The sequence below is a fragment of the Ammodytes marinus genome (assembly GCF_949987685.1).
Source record: "Ammodytes marinus genome assembly, chromosome: 20".
NCBI classification, from domain to species: domain Eukaryota; kingdom Metazoa; phylum Chordata; class Actinopteri; order Uranoscopiformes; family Ammodytidae; genus Ammodytes; species Ammodytes marinus.
In genome coordinates this window covers 22173173-22192259 of record NC_137224.1, presented here as the reverse complement: position 1 = coordinate 22192259, position 19087 = coordinate 22173173, and the positions used below count along the sequence as shown (strand labels likewise).

The window sequence follows — 19087 nt, the reverse complement described above, 5'->3', positions numbered from 1 at the left end:
GCACTGTTTGTCACTTCCGCATTGGATGCTGGTAGAAATCGCTGTGGTTGGGGCTTGGTTCACACGATACATTTTCCTGCTAACTCTTTTTAACCAGTTGGTCGGGTCCATGGCTCCTGATCCAATTGTGATACGCATGAGTGTAAGGACTCTCTGTCTTGTCCGTCCCCCAGGCAGCCAACCCTGGCTGTGTGCTGGAAGACTTTGTGCGCTGGTACTCCCCCAGGGACTACGTGGAGGAGGAGGAGGTGGACGAAGCTGGGAACACTGTGGTGAAAGGCCAGCTGAGCTCCAGGATGAAGATCCCTGGAAACATGTGGGTGGAGGCCTGGGACACAGCCAGGGTCACACCTGCACGACGCCAGAGGAGGCTGTTTGACGACACTAAGGAGGCAGAGAAGGTAATGCTACAGCTGACATCAATACTCAGCGCGTTTACATGCAGACTCATAATCGGGTAAATAAACAAATAAGACTTCAACAGGACTTGTAAAATGCATGTAAACACCTTTATCCGATCTACTTTGCACACAAATCGGCACATTAACGGACAAGCGAAGTCGGATAAGAACACCTAGATAACTCGTTCATAGTCGGCATTCTACCTGCATGTATACAGGATCGAATATTGGAGTTCTCGTTCTGCGCTTGCTCGAGAATCCCTGTGTAGGGTTTCACAAGGAAGTGGAAGGAGGCGACGTAATAATTAGTAGTGTTGTTGCCAGAAAGGAACCGGACGTGGCTCTATTACCACTTGTTGAAAGGGCTACAGCGCCACCTAGCGTAGCGGAGTCAGCTATGCTCTAGCCTTTTATCGAATTTTTGAAAGGCCATGTATACTCAGACTCCTTTCGAGTGGCAAGTACGGTATATGTCTTAATCCAATCTAATTGTCCCATGTAAATGCACTGACTGAAAGCCCTCCCCAAGTGGATAGGATTGTTATTAGAGCCCATTATAGCCTATCTGAGAATAGTAATCATCGGACAAAAGTTGGCCTATAGAAGCCGATGTTGACGCTTTAATTTGTCCCAATAAATTGCAAGAAATGTGTCTTGGTTTTAGGCAAGGCAAGGCAAGTTTATTTATATAGCACAATTCAGACACATGCCATTCAAAGTGCTTTACAGGGGCAAGATTAAAATACATAATACACATTAGAAAGCGAATTCATAGAAATAAAACATTTAAAAGCTAATGAGTAGAAAAAGAACATTTAAATATAATAAAATTGCAGGTTAAAATGGAAACATAAAAGCATTTTGTTACTTAAAAGGTAACCCTATATCTGGCTTGCTTTTCGACTGTAGACAGCACCCTTACTTGGTGGGCTGGGTTTATGCCGGACAGCAATATCCACGGCCAGAGTCAATACAGTCTAGAGGTCAGAGCTATTGAACGGCACTGGCCGCGTCAACAACGTAACTATGGTTACATCGTAGCAGCAGGACACAGTGTAACCCGCTAATAAATTCAATGAAGAAGAAAAATGAGACTCGATAAACAAAGAGCTGTGCGCAGACCTTTTTCTCTAAACACAAGACTCTTCACTCTTGCCGAGGTGACTTCACACAGCGGTTCGTCTCTTTTATGGAAATGATGATTATGTCGACTAAACACGGACTGCAGTGTATAGCTCCACCCCTTTGGCGTTTCAAAATACCCCACGTGACTTAAGACACATTTGTAACACAAGAAGCCAATGCAAATTACAATAAAGGAAAGTTCCTCGATCAATTTTTATTTTATTTTTAATTGTTATTATTTTTGGGGCATTTTGCACTTTATTAGACAGTTTGGAGAGACAGAGATGAAATGAGGCAAAGAGGGGAGGACATGCAGAGAACTGACAGAGTCGGATTCAAACCTGGGTCTGCAGTGAGGCATAAGCCTCTAGGGGGGCGCTCCTGGTGAAGTGGTTAGAGCGTCCTCCTCAATCATTTTTTGACAGGAAAAGTATTGAAAAAATGTAGAATGTTCAGCCTTTGAACAATACCTAAAGGATCAAAAACTATGTTTATATATACAGTATCTCACAAAAGTGAGTACACCCCTAACATTTCTTCAAATATTTCATTATATCTTTCCATGCGACAACACTGAATAAATGACACTTTGATACAATGTCAAGTAGTCAGTGTACAGCTTGTATAACAGTGTAAATTTACTGTCCCCTCAAAATAACTCGACACGCAGCCATTAATGTCTAAACTGTTGGCAACAAAAGTGAGTACACCCCTAAGAAAAAATTTCCAAATTGAGCCCAAAGTGTCAATTTTTTGTTTTGCCATCATTATTTTCTAGCGCTGCCTTAACCCTCTTGGGCATGTAGTTCACTAGAGCTTCACAGGTTGCAAGTGGAACCCTCTTCTACCCATTCATGACGACATCAAGGAGCTGGTGGATATTAGAGTCCTTGCGCTCCTCCATCTCCCGTTTGAGGATGCCCCAAAGATGCTCAATAGGGTTTAAGACTGTTGACATGCTTGGCCAGTCCATAACCTTTACCCTCAGCTTCTTTAGCAAGCCAGTGGTCGTTCGGAGGTGTGTTTGGGGTCGTTATCATGTTGCAGTACTACCCTGCGGCCCAGTTTATGAAGGGAGGGGATCATGCTCTGCTTCAGTATGTCACAGTACATGTTAGAATTCAATGAACTGTAGATCCCCAGTGCTGGCAGCACTCATGCAGCCCCAGACCATGACACTCCAACCACCATGCTTGACTCTAGGCAAGACACACTTGTCTTTGTACTCCTCACCTGGTTGCCGCTCCACACTCTTAACACCATCTGAACCAAATAAATGTATTTTGGTCTCATCAGACCACAGGACATGGTTGCAGTAATCCATGTCCGTAGTCTGTTTGTCTTCAGCAAACTTTTTGTGGGGTTTCTTGTGCATCATCTTTAGAATAGGCTTCCTTCTGGGATGACAGCCATGCAGACCAGTATGATGCAGAGTGCGGCGTATGGTCTGAGCACTGACAGGTTGACCCCCCACCCCTTCAAGCCCTTCAGCAATGCTGGCAGCACTCATACGTCTATTTTCCAAAGCCAACCTCTGTGTACGACGCTGACCACGTGCACTCAACCTTCGTAAACTGGGCCGCAGGGTGGTATTGCAACATGATAACGACCCCAAACACACCTCCAAGACGACCAGTGGCTTGCTAAAAAAGCTGAGGGTAAAGGTTATGGCCTGACCAAGCATGTCTCCAGACCTAACCCCTATTGAGCATCTTTGGGGCATCCTCAAACAGAAGGTGGAGGAGCGCAAGGTCTTTAATATCCACCAGCTCTGTGATGCTGTCATAAATGGGTGGAAAAGGGTTCCAGTTGCAACCTGTGAAGCTCTAGTGAACTACATGCCCAAGAGGGTTAAGGCAGTGCTGGAAAATAATGGTGGCCACACAAAATATTTACACTTTGGGCCCAATTTGTAAATTTTTTCTAAGGGGTGTACTCACTTTTGTTGCCAGCAGTTTAGACATTAATGGCTGTGTGTCGAGTTATTTTGAGGGGACAGTAAATTTACACTGTTATACAAGCTGTACACTGACTACTTTACATTGTATCAAAGTGTCATTTCTTCAGTGTTGTCCCATGGAAAGATATAAAGAAAAATTTCAAGAAATGTGAGGGGTGTACTCACTTTTGTGAGATACTGTATATATATATTTGAAAAGTTTTTACGTTTAATCGCTCAATATATCGGTTTTTGGAATTGTTTTTATGGCGAACCCTTATATCAGAATCTGCGCTAGCCCCCAAAAAATCCATATCAGTCGGGCCTTCAATGTTAATCTTGCAATTATACCTGAACAAGAATGAGTGCCTTGTATCAAATATCTTGCTAACATGTCATGTTAGACAAACAGTACACACATGTAAATATGAAGGCAGATGAATTGGGGGAAACTTAACCTGAGTTTTGACTGTCTTTTCAGGTCCTGCATTATTTAGCAATGCAGAATCCTGCAGATGTGGCCCGCCACCTCCTGCCCTGTATCCTCCATTCGGCTATCCTCAAGCTGAAGGAGGAAGGTGAGACCAGATTAATATGACATGACATCAATTATTAAAAACACACTTATCATTACCAGCAAACCACAACTACGTACATTATCCAGACCACAAATTACAAATAAATAATTAAAGCTGGGGTGGAGGATTTGGGGAGAAAATGGCAGTTGGGATTGAGATTCGAATTCAAATACCTCAACCGCTCCACTTGTTCTCTTTGGTCCCTCCCCTATGGTCCCTCCCTGACACGCTATACACCAACAAAGTCGTGCCAAAGTGAATGGACAGTCCCAACAGCCAATAAGAACAGAGAATCGGAGCCTCGCTCTGATTGGTCAAAGTGTACAGCTCATGTTTACTTTGACCAATCAGAAATCATATACCCCAGCTTTAAGTTGTTAGGTGCTATGTTTGTATGGATAAATGACTGACGTGGGGGGAATAAGACACTCGATACGGAGATGGTCTAATAGTCACTTTATTTAATCGTTGAACAAAACAATCATTGCTCACTCAGGCCTGGCAGATTAGTTCATGCGGGAATTTGCGGACGTCAGTTTGCATTCGGTCCGTTCAGGGAGGGAGTAGCTGGCGAAAAGCAAAGCTCTCCTCCAGGGACACTCTTTTTTAAACATAATAATTTGATATGGGGCAGCTGTGTTTTCTTATCAAATGTTACCAGGCCGCTATGACCGTTTCTGGCTCTTTTCCCAGACATCCTCTCTATTTCAGCAAACACTTTCACAATCACAAACTGGCTCTGAACAATCAACAAACTGGCTCTAACCGCCTACATGACCTTGAACATGACTGATGCAATGTTGTTTCATAATGGCACACTTACATCTCAGTCAAAAGCATCACACACATCCCACTTGCAATTTTCCATTAATACTCTTATAATAAGAAATGACATCGTAATCATCACCACATGTTTACACAATGTCTTCACTTAAAGTAAACGAATGGACATGTGTCCACATCCAAGGTTCACAAGACGTTGGAAGCTATTTTCACATGACTTTTTATGATGCACATTTGTCATGTGAAAATTCAATTAAAAGAACATCTGACTTATCTTATTACTGCTGATACATGTGTGTATCTATGTGTGGGAAGCCAGGACTGTGGGAATGACATTGCGTAGTTAATTCAGCAGACACAGTATTTTAGAATGGGATATATAATACATGGGACAATATGCAATGATGCCCCCCCGATCATTTCATATTGTCCCAACTTGAATCCATCATCTGCTCATTTTTACAACATTCTTGTCTATTCTTCCTCCCTCTCTCCTCTCCCCTCTAACAGAGGCAGTAGAAGACATTCCATCAGTCAAGAAAAGCATTCAACAAGCTACGAGTCAAGCCAGCAAGCTGCTGCACCCCACCAACCGTGACTACAAGAAGCTAGAGGTCAGTGATGAACTGTACAAGCAGCTTATTATTACAGAGATGAAAACATATGAAATGTTCCTTTACTTTGGGTTTAGTCTTCTGTGTAGGATGCTCATGTATCTGATATCTTTTTTTTTTTTTTTTAAATAAACCTTTATTTATACAGGTAAATCCCATTGAGACCGGAGACACTTTTGCAAGGGAGACCTGTTCCCATTTACACGTTACCATTAACACACACATTCATACACCGATAGCAGGCTAACTATCGACATTCACACGAGGCAAGCAGGGTGAAGTGTCTTGCCCAAGGACACAACAACCATGACACAGGTGGCAGGGCGGGAGCCGAACCGCCACTGTTCTGATGACTGATTCTAAAATGCAGCCTCAGGAACAGGTGACTTAGTGAAAATGGATGGCATCATGGATAAGAAAGTATAGCACAACATTCTGGTGAGGCACGGAGTACCCTCTGGGACTCTTCTTATTCGGCCTGGATTTATTTTGAAGAGGACGATGACCCTAAACATTCTTCTAACTATAGCCTGCAACGGAAATGCATTGAGTTGTTCATGTGTTAACAAGAAAGTGAACCGCTGTACCTAATAAAGTGGCCGGTGAGTGTACATGTATCACTTATATGGGACTAATCACGGCAATTGTTGAGGTCCGGATAAACGTTGTTATCAGACTCTTGGAAAGTAAACTGTGTGTCTATTGTAGATTCCACTATAGAACATTTTCTTCAACATTAGTCAATGTGATTAAAAACTGGCAATAAGTAATAGACCTTCCCAAGTCAAGGGGGCAGCACCAACGCATGCATTTTCAAAAATACCACTGCACACAATTGGATAGCACTACGACCAATCAGAGCAATGAACAATGTGATGTAATCCCCATTCGCTTAGCGACCAGTGTGGCTAACTGGTCAATTGAACTTTGTGCCGTGGTGGGTCTGCAAAACAGAACATTCATCTTTCTTGCTAATGAAAGATTTGAGTGCCGTCTTCCAAATCGTTAAGTGTCGATTCAAAGCCGTTTCAAACAACGTATCCGCAGCCATCTTTATTGTTTCCTTTCACGACTTCGACGGAACAGCTCTGTCTGCATTTGGTGACGCCTGCCCATATAAGACAGTACGATTTGATTGGTGACTCTTTTCCAGGCTAACTGTCCCCCCACGACTACAGTATGCGAACAATGTCAAACCCAACATGAACAAGTAAACTAAAAGGACACATACAGGCTCTACTGTACTCTGTAACTGAATGTGTGAGGTGAAGAACACTATCCCTGTGTTCCAAATCACATACTCTTTCTACTACACTACATACTAAAGTTCAGTAGAGTTTTAGGGCCACAGGAGAGAGAAAAAAATCAGATAAGGAAGATTTTATTTCATTATGTCGAGCAATGTCAAGAATAAAGACAAATACTCCAAAATAAAAAGTTTAGTTTAGTTAGTGGGACATTTATGTATTTTCAGCATACTACAATTGACGTGCATGTATTGGGACATCCTAAATCTTTTTCTGGCATACTAAATAGTAGGGAAGTATGGGGATTGGAACGCAGGGTCTGTGTGTGTTTCCCCTATCTCTTCTGACAGCATGTTGTACTTGTGGACCTTTCTTCCTCTGTAGGATTACATTAACCAGCTGATGTCTATGGAGACAGTCATCACCAGAGCACGCTCGCTCAAGGCCAAGTTCTCCGTGTGTGAGGGGGAGAAGGGAGAGAACGCAGAAGAGCTGGAGAAGTAAGTCATACACCGTTTTATTTTGAGCATCTAAGGCACGTCAAATAATGTGCAATTCATAGCAAATAGCTAAAGAGGGTCTACTGTTTTAAATACGATTGTGCCAAACACTAATACCCCCTCAACATACACATACAGTATGTTACAAGTGTATTCATTGACATAAACCCATTGAGCAATGTTCAGAGGGGTCCTAACATTTAATACACACCACCTTGACAATATCAGTGCAACCGAATCCCTACAACTAAGGCAATAGAAATACAATTATCAGAGCGATGACTATACACATTTTAACACATTTAAGATGTATTGGTTCAGATGTACCGTACTTTCCGTACTATAAAGCGCACCGGAGTATAAGCCGCTAAGAGTTTGTGCACAGAGGGGATTGTCGGGAAAGAGATGGCTGCTTGAGATGCTCCCATGTATTAACATTTCAACAAATAAAGTTAACTTGACTTGAACTAGTGCCACTGATATATGCTGTGTTTTTTTCCCCCAGGTTCGTGAGCTCCCTGCTGGAAGAACCAGAGGTGGTGGTGACCGGAGCTGGCCAGGGCCCGGCCGGGAGCATCATCCACAGGCTGTTTGTCAGCTCCCAGAGGGTAAGCAGAAGACCCACTCTCTCTCTCTCTGTCGCTCTCCTGCTCCCTTTGACACTGTTCACCTGAGAAAATAGTTTGGTTATCACTGCCCGTAGAATTTGATAAAACCTGTTGAACTACTTAATTACATTTTTAACCGAAATAGTTCTGTATTTTTATGTCTCGGCTTGAAGGAAGGATATACAGTCACAGTATATAATTCTAATCTTTACATCCGGTATTATTTAATAAATTATTATCGATATTGACTAACCGCTTCATTATGTAGAGCGTATCCTCGGCTTATGTTCGGAATTAGACCATAACAATATGAAAAAATCTCTCTAATATTATATTTACATTATCCACTATAATAAATAATGTAATAATCCACTACTTAATATGGAAGGTAGGTCACCAGTAATATTGCCAGGGTAATGTTACGGAAATTAATATTGTGTGTTTCCATAACAGTCATCAGCTGTAGCTTTAGTGTGTATGGTGAGAACACTGGATGGAGCACATTGTGTTGGCTGTCAGAGACTAGCACAGCTCCTACATTGTTGTGGCTTGCGGGGGTAACATAAAAAAACACCTTCCATTTTGTTTCTGTAGCTGACAGTCCTACAGATTGATAGATACAATAACAGAGGCTGGCGTCACTCCTTTAAGACTGTACGGGAGATGGAGATGCCTGGAGAAGATTTCCAGAATCAGTCATTTTGTGCATGTTGTGTATGTCCAATGTCTATGAAGACAATATATTCCACCTCAGGCCACTGACTCAGAACATCTGGGATGCTCATGAACGCTTTTTCCCGTTTGGACTTGCTAAGCTTCCCTTATTAAAGGTGAAGTAAGCCATTTATTTATGTTAATATATGTGTTAAATCGCTCTTTATTCATACAATGATCACTTACAGTGGAGGAAATAAGTATTTGATCCCTCACTGATTTTGTAAGTTTGCCCACTTACAACGAAATGAACGGTCTATCATTTTAATGCTAGATTTATTTTAACAGTGATAGACAGAATATCAAAAAGAAAATCCAGAAAATCACATAAAAAAAGATAGAAATTGTTTTGCATTTCATTGAGTGAAATAAGTATTTGATCCCCTATCAAAACATTGCTTAGTACTTGGTGGAGAAACCCTTGTTGGCAAGTACAGAGGTCAGACGTGTCTTGTAGTTGATGACCAGGTTTGCACACATCTCAGGAGGATATTTGGACCACTCCTCTTTGCAGATCCTCACCAGTAATCTTTCAGGTTTCAAGGCTGTCGCTTGAGCTTCAGTTCCCTCCACAGATCTATTGGATTAAGGTCCGGAGACTGGCTAGGCCACTCCATGACCTTAATGTGCTTCTTCTTGAGCCACTCCTTTGTTGCCTTTGCTGTATTTTTAGGGTCATTGACGTGCTGGAAGACCCATCCACTACCCATTGTTATGGACCTGGCTGAGAGAAAGAGGTTTCACCCAGTATTTCATGGTACATGGCCCCATCCATATTTCCTTTGATGCAGTGAAGTCCACCTGTCCCCTTAGAAGAGAAACACCCCCAAAGCATAACATAATGTTCAACCTCCATGCTTGACTGTGGGGATGGTTTTCTTGGGGTCATAGTCAGAATTCCTCTTCCTCAAAGCATGGCGAGTCACTATGACACTAAAGAACTTGATTTTTTCTAATTTGACCACATCACCTTCTCCCAAGCATTCTCTGAGTCGTTCAGGTGTTCATTGTCAGACTTCAGACAGTTCTCTATGTCCCTTCTTGAGCAGGGGGACCTTACGGGCACTACAGGATTTCAATCCATTTCGGCATAGTGTGTTACCAATGGTTTTCTTGGTGACTGTGGTCCCAGCTGCCTTGGGATCATAAACAAGCTCCTCCCGTGTAGATCTGGGCTGATCCCTCACCTTTCTCATGATCATTGATACCCCACAAGGTGAGATCTTGCATGGAGCCCCAGACCGAGAGAGATTGATGGTCATTTTGTGTTTCTTTCATTTTCGAATAATCGCACCAACAGTTGTCTCCTTCTCACCCAGCTTCTCGCCAATGGTCTTGTAGTCTATTCCGGCCTTGTGCAGGTCTACAATCTTGTCCCTGATGTCCTTAGACAGCTCTGTGGTCTTGCCCATGATGGAGATGCTGGAGTTTGATTTATTGACTCTGGACAGGTGTCTTTTATACAGGTAACAAGTTGAGACAGGTGTGTTTTATAGAGGAAACTAGTTGAGATTAGGAATACTTTTTTAAAGCACAAGGATTAATCTGTGGGAGCCAGAATTCTTTATGGTTGATAGGGGATCAAATACTTATTTCACTCAATGAAATGCAAAATAATTTCTATCTTTTTTTTTTATGTGATTTTCTGGATTTTCTTTTTGATTTTCTGTCTATCACTGTTAAAATAAACCTAGCTTTAAAATTATAGACCGTTCATTTATTTGTAAGTGGGCAAACTTACAAAATCGGTGAGGGATCAAATACTTATTTTCTCCACTGTATATAGTGTGCGCGTTTCATAAAGTCCATCTCTCAGTCACTCGGTCTGCATGTAATCGGCAAATAAACTTTTTTGGGATCACACTACTGATAACCAATCAGAAGAGAGAACGCTAACTGCCGGTGCACGTGCAGAGCGACAGATGGGTGAATGTGTATTTGCCTACAATGGCGGAGCAGGTAAAAATCCTTCCCAATGTCTGTTTTGATGGTTTTTTATCATGATTTATCACGCTTATGGATCTGAGATGATGCTAGATAACTTGCTGCTTGAAGACCGCAGTGCATTAATGTGGGGACGAGGAAGGGGACTGCTAACTGCAGTCACTGACAGGAAGTGAGCTAAACGGACCATTTCGCTTACTGAACCTTTAATTTGTTCTGGAGTGAAACAGCAGTGAAACAGTTCCCCAGACCCTATTGAAACGTGTCTCAATAGAGTGTCTCAGTGTGCTTTTGCTTTTTTGGTTGTTACATTTTTTGTGTTGTTTCTCCCCCCTGCTGCTTACGTCAAGCTGGCTGACTTCAACAGTGATGAGGTAACCACGAGCAATGAGACTTTTCCTCCCAACTAGCAGTATACCCTTACCCCTCCACAGTCCCTCAGTGGGCACACATAAGGATTAATTAACAGACTCCAAAAGTGTGTGTGATCTATAAGCATTGTTTTGTTAATAGTTGCCATTCAGTTATTTTATGGACTTATAATTTCTATATAAATGGAAAATTTGAAAAATATTGAATTTTCTGAAATTATTGATAGCTCATTTACAGCTTCAATATTTACCTGCTGCATTGTTAACTCCTTTCCTGCTGATAATACTTTTAAGTCCAGGAATATTGGGATTAACTTAAATGTTCCTTTGCAGAAAATAATACACTTTATATAAAGCTATTGCTGATGCATCACAGTATTTGGGTGTAGTCTGTAAACGTTACGGACCAAACTCAAATATACCAAGATTTGAAAGTATTGTCAGAAATGAAAAAGATACCCGTACCTCTACAGTGTAATGGGTATCTGTCATTTCAATAAGTTAATGTCTGTTTCCAGCTTTTCTTTCTTGTGACTGATATTTAAAGTTGTAGTCTCATTGAGAGAGACAACATCTTATATGCTATTGCCCATTGTACCCTAAAACCCTCTCTGCACTATACCTTGTCTTACCCTAAACCCTCTACACTATAGCCTTTCTTACCCTAAACCCTCTACACTATAGCCTGTCTTACCCTAAACCCTCTCTACACTATAGCCTGTCTTACCCTAAACCCTCTCTACAGCCTGTCTTACCCTAAACCCTCTCTACACTATAGCCTGTCTTACCCTAAACCCTCTACACTATAGCCTGTCTTACCCTAAACCCTCTACACTATAGCCTGTCTGACCCTAAACCCTCTCTACACTATAGCCTGTCTAACCCTAAACCCTCTACACTATAGCCTGTCTAACCCTAAACCCTCTACACTATAGCATGTCTTACCCTAAACCCTCTCTACACTATAGCCTGTCTTACCCTAAAACCCTCTCTACACTATAGCATGTCTTACCCTAAAACCCTCTCTACACTATAGCCTGTCTTACCCTAAACCCTTTCTACACTATAGCCTGTCTAACCCTAAACCCTCTTTACACTATAGCCTGTCTAACCCTAAACCCTCTACACTATAGCCTGTCTTACCCTAAACCCTCTCTACACTATAGCCTGTCTAACCCTAAACCCTCTCTACACTATAGCCTGTCTTACCCTAAACCCTCTCTACACTATAGCATGTCTTACCCTAAACCCTCTCTACACTATAGCCTGTCTAACCCTAAACCCTCTCTACACTATAGCCTGTCTAACCCTAAACCCTCTACACTATAGCCTGTCTAACCCTAAACCCTCTCTACACTATAGCCTGTCTTACCCTAAACCCTCTACACTATAGCCTGTCTAACCCTAAACCCTCTCTACACTATAGCCTGTCTAACCCTAAACCCTCTCTACAGCCTGTCTTACCCTAAACCCTCTACACTATAGCCTGTCTTACCCTAAACCCTCTACACTATAGCCTGTCTTACCCTAAACCCTCTACACTATAGCCTGTCTTACCCTAAACCCTCTACACTATAGCCTGTCTTACCCTAAACCCTCTCTACACTATAGCCTGTCTAACCCTAAACCCTCTCTACACTATAGCCTGTCTAACCCTAAACCCTCTCTACACTATAGCCTGTCTAACCCTAAACCCTCTAAAGTATAGCCTGTCTTACCCTAAACCCTCTCTACAGCCTGTCTAACCCTAAACCCTCTAAAGTATAGCCTGTCTTACCCTAAACCCTCTCTACAGCCTGTCTAACCCTAAACCCTCTAAAGTATAGCATGTCTTACCCTAAACCCTCTCTACACTATAGCCTGTCTAACCCTAAACCCTCTACACTATAGCCTGTCTTACCCTAAACCCTCTCTACACTATAGCCTGTCTTACCCTAAACCCTCTCTACACTATAGCCTGTCTAACCCTAAACCCTCTCTACAGCCTGTCTAACCCTAAACCCTCTACACTATAGCCTGTCTTACCCTAAACCCTCTACACTATAGCCTGTCTTACCCTAAACCCTCTACACTATAGCCTGTCTAACCCTAAACCCTCTCTACAGCCTGTCTAACCCTAAACCCTCTAAAGTATAGCATGTCTTACCCTACATTTTTCTCTGGAGCTGGTGGAGACCAAACTCAGTTTAAAGGAGAGATATTTAACAGTGGACACATATCCTTATGTACAGATCAGGGGCCGTATTCACAAAACATTTTATCTTTGCGCTAAGAGTACTCCTAAGGAGCACTAAAAGTTCTTAGTAAGGAGTAATTTCTTAAAACCTATTCACAAAGCTGATAAGACCAACTTTTACTAAGGAATGGGAGGGACTCCTAAGCTAAGACTAGAGGGCTGGGTTGACCCTATGAATGACGTCATGTTCATACCTTCTATGCCCACAGTGATTAGCTGAGAGGGAATGAGAGCTAAGAGTGAGTTTATGATAGAAACACTGTGGGAGATATCCATATTGTGTTGCTGTATTAAAGTAAAGAGTTTTTTATATACAATTAATGACAAGTGACACTGATTTAACATGAAACCAAGATACTGCTGGGTTTCCCACACATTTGTTCACTATTAACCTACAATAGCGCCACATAGGTCTATTCATTTAAAATGTTACAATGATTTGAATCTGAAAAAATATCCTTGTTGAATAGCTGCAACCCATGCACTCTCACTGTATTTCTCTCAATGGCGGACTATGCCGCAATAGTCAGACAACGACAAACCAGGAAATTCACAATTCAGAAACAACAGCCGGCGAAATCGTAAAGTACATGCTGAAGGAAAAAGGCGAGACGCGCAACTATACAGTAGCGGATCTGTGGAACGGAGGAGATGCTGCGAAGTGCCACATATAGGCCTCTAGTAGGAAATTAAACCCAAACGTGACACCAACAGTAACTTTCAGTGCATCGTAAACCCAAAGCAACTGCAGGAAAAGGAACTTAATAAATAATGTTTTATATAAATATAATAAATATAAATGTGTCTATACTTTCTAAATATAGCTTTACGATCATTAAACCCTTACAGCTATTAAAGGTAGGCTACCTTTTATAAAGCTCACTATCATTAAATCTCTCCAAAACACCATCAAATGGTTGTCTGTGATTTACTCTTAGTGACTTAGGAGTCCTCTCGAGGACTCTTAGCTTTTCATAGATTTAGGAGCTAGTTTTAGCGCTAAAATGCTTTGTGAATTACACTTATCTTAAAAGGTTAGGAGTCCTAAAATTAGGAGTGAAACGCCCCTTATTTTTTAGAGCTACTCCTAAATCAGCACGTTAGGACCTACTCTTAGCCTTAAAATGTTTTGTAAATACGGCCCCTGAACCGTATTATCCACCACCACTTGGACACACACACACACACACACACACACACACATTCTGCCACAGAGCCTTAATTGAACATAAAGACCTTTTTCAATAAGACGTCTATCAAACACGTCTTAACATTCTGTATTATGTTTCTATTTCTCCTCATACTCCATTGTGACCTGCAGAGTGTGTTTGGGGACATGGAGGTTTGCACAGCCAAATATTCTGTCTGTGATAGTGCTGTTGACCCTGTGTTGCTATTAGAGAACGCTAATGTTTGTTTCACTGTAGCTTCAGCTCACGCAGTTTGTGTGATGGCACATGTTGTTTAGTACACCCCCTACCACAATAAATAGATACAGTATACACTTTATTGCCAAAAGTACTGGCTCACCTGCCTTGACTTGCATATGAACCTAAGTGACATCCCATTCTTAATCCATAGGGTTTGATATTACGTCGGTCCACACTTTGCAACTACAACAGCTTCAACTCTTCTGGGAAAGGCTTTCCACAAGGTTTAGGAGTGTGTTTTGTGGGAATTTTTGACCATTCTTCAAGAAGCTATCTATCCATCTATCCATCTATCTATCTATCCATCCATCCATCCATCGGGTTGAGGTCAGGACTTTGTGCAGGCCAGTCAAGTTCATCCACACCAAACTCTCTCATCCATGTCTTTATGGACCTTGCTTTGTGCACTGTCATGTTGGAACAGGATGGGGCCACATTGCCAAACTGTTCCCACAAAGTTGGGAGCATGGAATTGTCCAAAATCTCTTGGTATCCTGAAGCGCAATAAATACAGTATGAATTCAAATCACTGTGTGACCTCATAAATGCGCTTCTTGAAGAATAGTCAAAAAATGTCCTCAAACACACTCCTAAACCTTGTGGAAAGCCTTTCCCAGAAGAGTGGAAGCTGTTCTAGCTGCAAAGGGTGGACCGACGTCATATCAAACCCTATAGATTAAGAATGGGATGTCACTTACGTGTATATGTGAGTCGAGGCAGGTGAGACAATACTTTTGGTAATATAGTGTATGTAAAGGAAGTCGATATCCAAATCACTAAAAGCCAATATATGTTGTTTCTCCTCCTAGAGATTGTATCATTATATCCTCTATTGGTATATTGTATGTCTTAGCTTCCCCTGTCCCTTCCTCCTTAGTTACATTAGGATGTTGTCAGTATGAGATACACACTCAGTATTGTACCTGCTGCAATCACATGCTGTATGTGTTTCCTTTGAATGTGTGTGTGCATGTAAAACGTCCTAACTGTATCACATTACAGCAATGTGGATTCAGTTTGTCACACGTCAGATTCTACTTTTAGGCATAGCTTTCTAACCAAAATTGCAATAAGACCAGGTTCAAGCTTTTATTTGTCATGTACCATTTGTAACACATATTCATTATTCTGTGAAATGCTTTTTGCCTATTTCTGAACTGTGTTTGGCCAATATAACATAAAAAATCAAAAACTTTAAAAAAATAAGCTATTACCTTCACTTTCCCTAGTACCTTCACTTGAGGATGTTACATTCCTTGCCACTAGCTTTCTTCACCAATGTGTTTGTAAAGGTGTCTAATAGTCTTAAAAAGTTGAAATTTAACTCCCCTTGGAAAAACCATGAGGTCTGCTGGTAGTTGGGGTACTTTATAGCCTTTGTTTACCTTAAGCCGCGTTTCCACCGCATGAACTAGTTCCCGGAACTAGGAACCTTTCCAGGAACTACGTGTGTTTCCACCGCAGGAACTAGGGTCTAAACTGTGTTCCCGTAACTATGATTACCCCAGAAAAAGATCCTGCTCGGGGGGTAGGACCAGGGTAGGACTTTGCAAAGGTTCAGGAACCTTTAGGGCGGGGCTGCACTGCTGAATAATAGTCAAAAGTCAAGAAGGTTGGCTGACTAACTTGTTTTGCTCATTTTACTATTCATCTATCTTTTTAATCTTTGTTTATATATGCATTTTATTTCTGTAATTTTAGGTTGCCTTTTAAATATCGGGCAGGGGACAACAGATGAAAACTAGCCTCTTAGGCTAACTCTGGCTCACTTACATGTTGTATGTTGATTAGTGTGCAATGTCCCTGAACATACCTATAGATAAATACATCTGAACTGAAATAAAAGTTCTGTAATTCTCTTCATAATAATACACCAAATTGCTTCTTTTACATGTTCAAATCACAAAAATTAATCTTCTGTGGGGGATGCCCCCTACAAGGGTTTGTTTTTGGACATGCCACCTTTTTCATGGCTTATGAGTTTGCATGCCTGATTATTTCCAACTTGTTATGTCGACAAAAGGCAATAAGACAGTCAAATCAGTGGATTCTAATAGAAGTTCTCCTAACATACTTTTGCCGTTGGTCTGTTCCTTAATTTGTTGAAAATGAAACACTTGGAATAAGCCCCAACTCTTAGCTTTTAAATGTATTCACTGTGAAAATGTCAATTTGACTTAGCGAGTAGCTTACATGTATGTTGTAGTTTTAACTGGTTCATCATCTGCTCATAGACCTTCTCAGTGTTGACTTAAGTTATCTTTTTAATGTTGGAGGATATTTTAAAGCACTCAAATGCTGTGTTTAGAGTGCAATACATTTTTTTTTTGCTGAAAGAAACAAGTATTGTATAGAGAACCTTGATCTCATTTCTTAAAGAGTGATATACATTTTTAGCAAGAATCCTGCTGCCCTACTGCTTGGTAACATTTCCCCTTCTCTCTCCCCTCCATCAGGCCGCCCTCCTGTCTCCACTGGATGAAGACCTGGGTCGAGACCGGAAGTCTTCTGGGGGAAGCAGCAGCAAAGTGCCCGACTTCCCCCCTCCGGCGGGCAGGGAGATCCTGCTGCGTACGTGTGTGCCCCGGCCCGCGCCCTACTCCAAAGCCCTGCCTCAGAGGCTCTTCTGTGTGCTGATGAGGGAGGAGTTCAGGCTGGCAGGGGCCTTCTCTACGGACACTTCATTCTTCTAAGAACCCCAAATGCCTACTACTACCATCACCATTCAAAAACCACGTAACATTTTTTGCCCAGGAAAACGTACTCACACCTCGGGATCCAGAAGGGGAATGAGTGGACCCATTCTAATGAGTCAAGTTTGTATGTTTTGGTCCTCTGATGGCTGCTAAGCTAGTGGACACTCTTTGCTTTCATGTACAACTTACAGACTGCTGACTTGTCACTGTACACAGTTGCAAATATCAAGTAGCATTTATTAGCTTCGTAATGGTTTTGCACATGCATGCTTGTTCATAAAATATACATTAAAAAATCCTGCTCAAGTACTGTAGCATACAATTAAAACAGAATAAATAAAGATAACGGTGTAATCTTATACATTTGTATTAATTTTAATTTAAATTCTGTTGTATTATCTTGTTAACCAATGGTTAACACTTTGTAGTGTGACATTGATACAGTGTGTGTACAGTACCTGTTAAATGTTGCTCCAAGATGTCCTCTAATATTAAAATGAAAAACAATTGACCGGTCTCCATCAGTTATTTTGGCCTGGCCATGTGTATCATAAAAAATGGCCGGGGTGCCTTTAGCTCAGTTGGTAGGACGTCCCCCCCCATGGGCCTCGGCCAGCAGCGGACCCGGGTTCGATTCCAGCCCGCGGTCGTTCTCTGCATGTCACTCCCCTCTCCGTGTTAAGGTGCGTTCACACCAAACGGGATGCTCGCTATGAAAATCAACATTTACATGCGATGAAGCGATGCTATGGTTATTTGCGCGTATCACCTTCCATAAAACTGCGTGTTAAGGCGTGCGAACTCCCCTCGCAATATTCAGAGAACGGCCGACCATGCTTTTCGCACCGCAATGTGTCCCCCCCGGGGCCTCATTTATCAACAGGGAGTAGAACAGGTTCTAAATTCTCTATTACGAATTATACTTACCCTGTCTTCCAATACCCATACTTCCCTACTATTTAGTATGCCAGAATAAGATTTAGGATGTCCCAATACATGCACGTCAATTGTAGTATGCTGAAAATACATAAATGCCCCACTAACTCCAATAGCGTTTTGGAGTATTTCTTGACATAATGAAAACAAAATCTTCCTTATCTGATTTTTTTTTCTCTCCTGTGGCCCTAAAACTCTTCAGTACTTTAGTGTGTAGTGTAGTAAGAAGAAAGAGTATGTGATTTGGAACACAGGGATAGTATGTGCACCAAGAGTGCTGAGCGAGGCGGTGCTGCTGAATCAGGAGGAAACAACAAACATGGATATGTTGGGAAACTCCACATTTGGCTTTACAATGTTCTCACGCACGCACTCCTTACACACAGATCTGTGTGTACGCACGCACGGTTGATAAATGAGGCCAGTGTATTCTATCATCAGTGTGCGGGCTGTACAGTATATGGAATCAATGAGCATTCAAGTCTATGTGCATGCATTGTACACTAGGTGGTGCCATTTAGCTATATCAGTTTCTGTCCTGAGCAACACTTTTCACAGCCTATCTCCAGCATCACCATTCAACAGCAATTCACTGGTCAACTCAAAGGTAATGTAAATACACCCAAACTATAGTGAGTAATATGAAAGGCTAAAGATGTGTTCAGGGCAACAAAAACAGCTATAAGTCAAATGTATGGATGTGTATGTTCCAGGTTAGGTGGCTAAATTCCTTCTAAACTACAGTGGAAGCAGCAGTATTAAGAGTGACTATAGTGAAGTGTAGAACAGAGTGGCGGGCCGGCCTGCCTGTTCCTGTTGTTGTGGGGTGGGAGTTTCCAGCTATACAGCTCAGGGGAAGCACCACAGGATGTCCTTTTCCTCATTCCTCAAGGATAGAATGACTCAGTGTGAGAGTGTGTGTGTGTGGAATGCCTCACGTTTCCAATGTGTCCTTAGTCTGCCAA

At 41.8% G+C, this 19087-nt stretch overlaps 1 protein-coding gene across 1 annotated transcript in view; it reads left to right on the top strand.

Moving 5' to 3' along the window:
- Positions 1-17695, top strand: part of rab3gap1 (RAB3 GTPase activating protein subunit 1) — a 34967-nt gene extending 17272 nt beyond the window's left edge. Inside the window, exons 19-24 of the mRNA XM_080049071.1 lie at positions 174-401; positions 3947-4043; positions 5337-5440; positions 7072-7187; positions 7693-7795; positions 16947-17695. Of these exons, the coding sequence (XP_079905197.1) occupies positions 174-401; positions 3947-4043; positions 5337-5440; positions 7072-7187; positions 7693-7795; positions 16947-17183 (885 nt within the window). The 3' untranslated portion in view covers positions 17184-17695. The remainder of the gene's footprint in view (positions 1-173; positions 402-3946; positions 4044-5336; positions 5441-7071; positions 7188-7692; positions 7796-16946) is intronic.
- The last annotated feature ends 1392 nt before the right edge of the window (positions 17696-19087 follow it).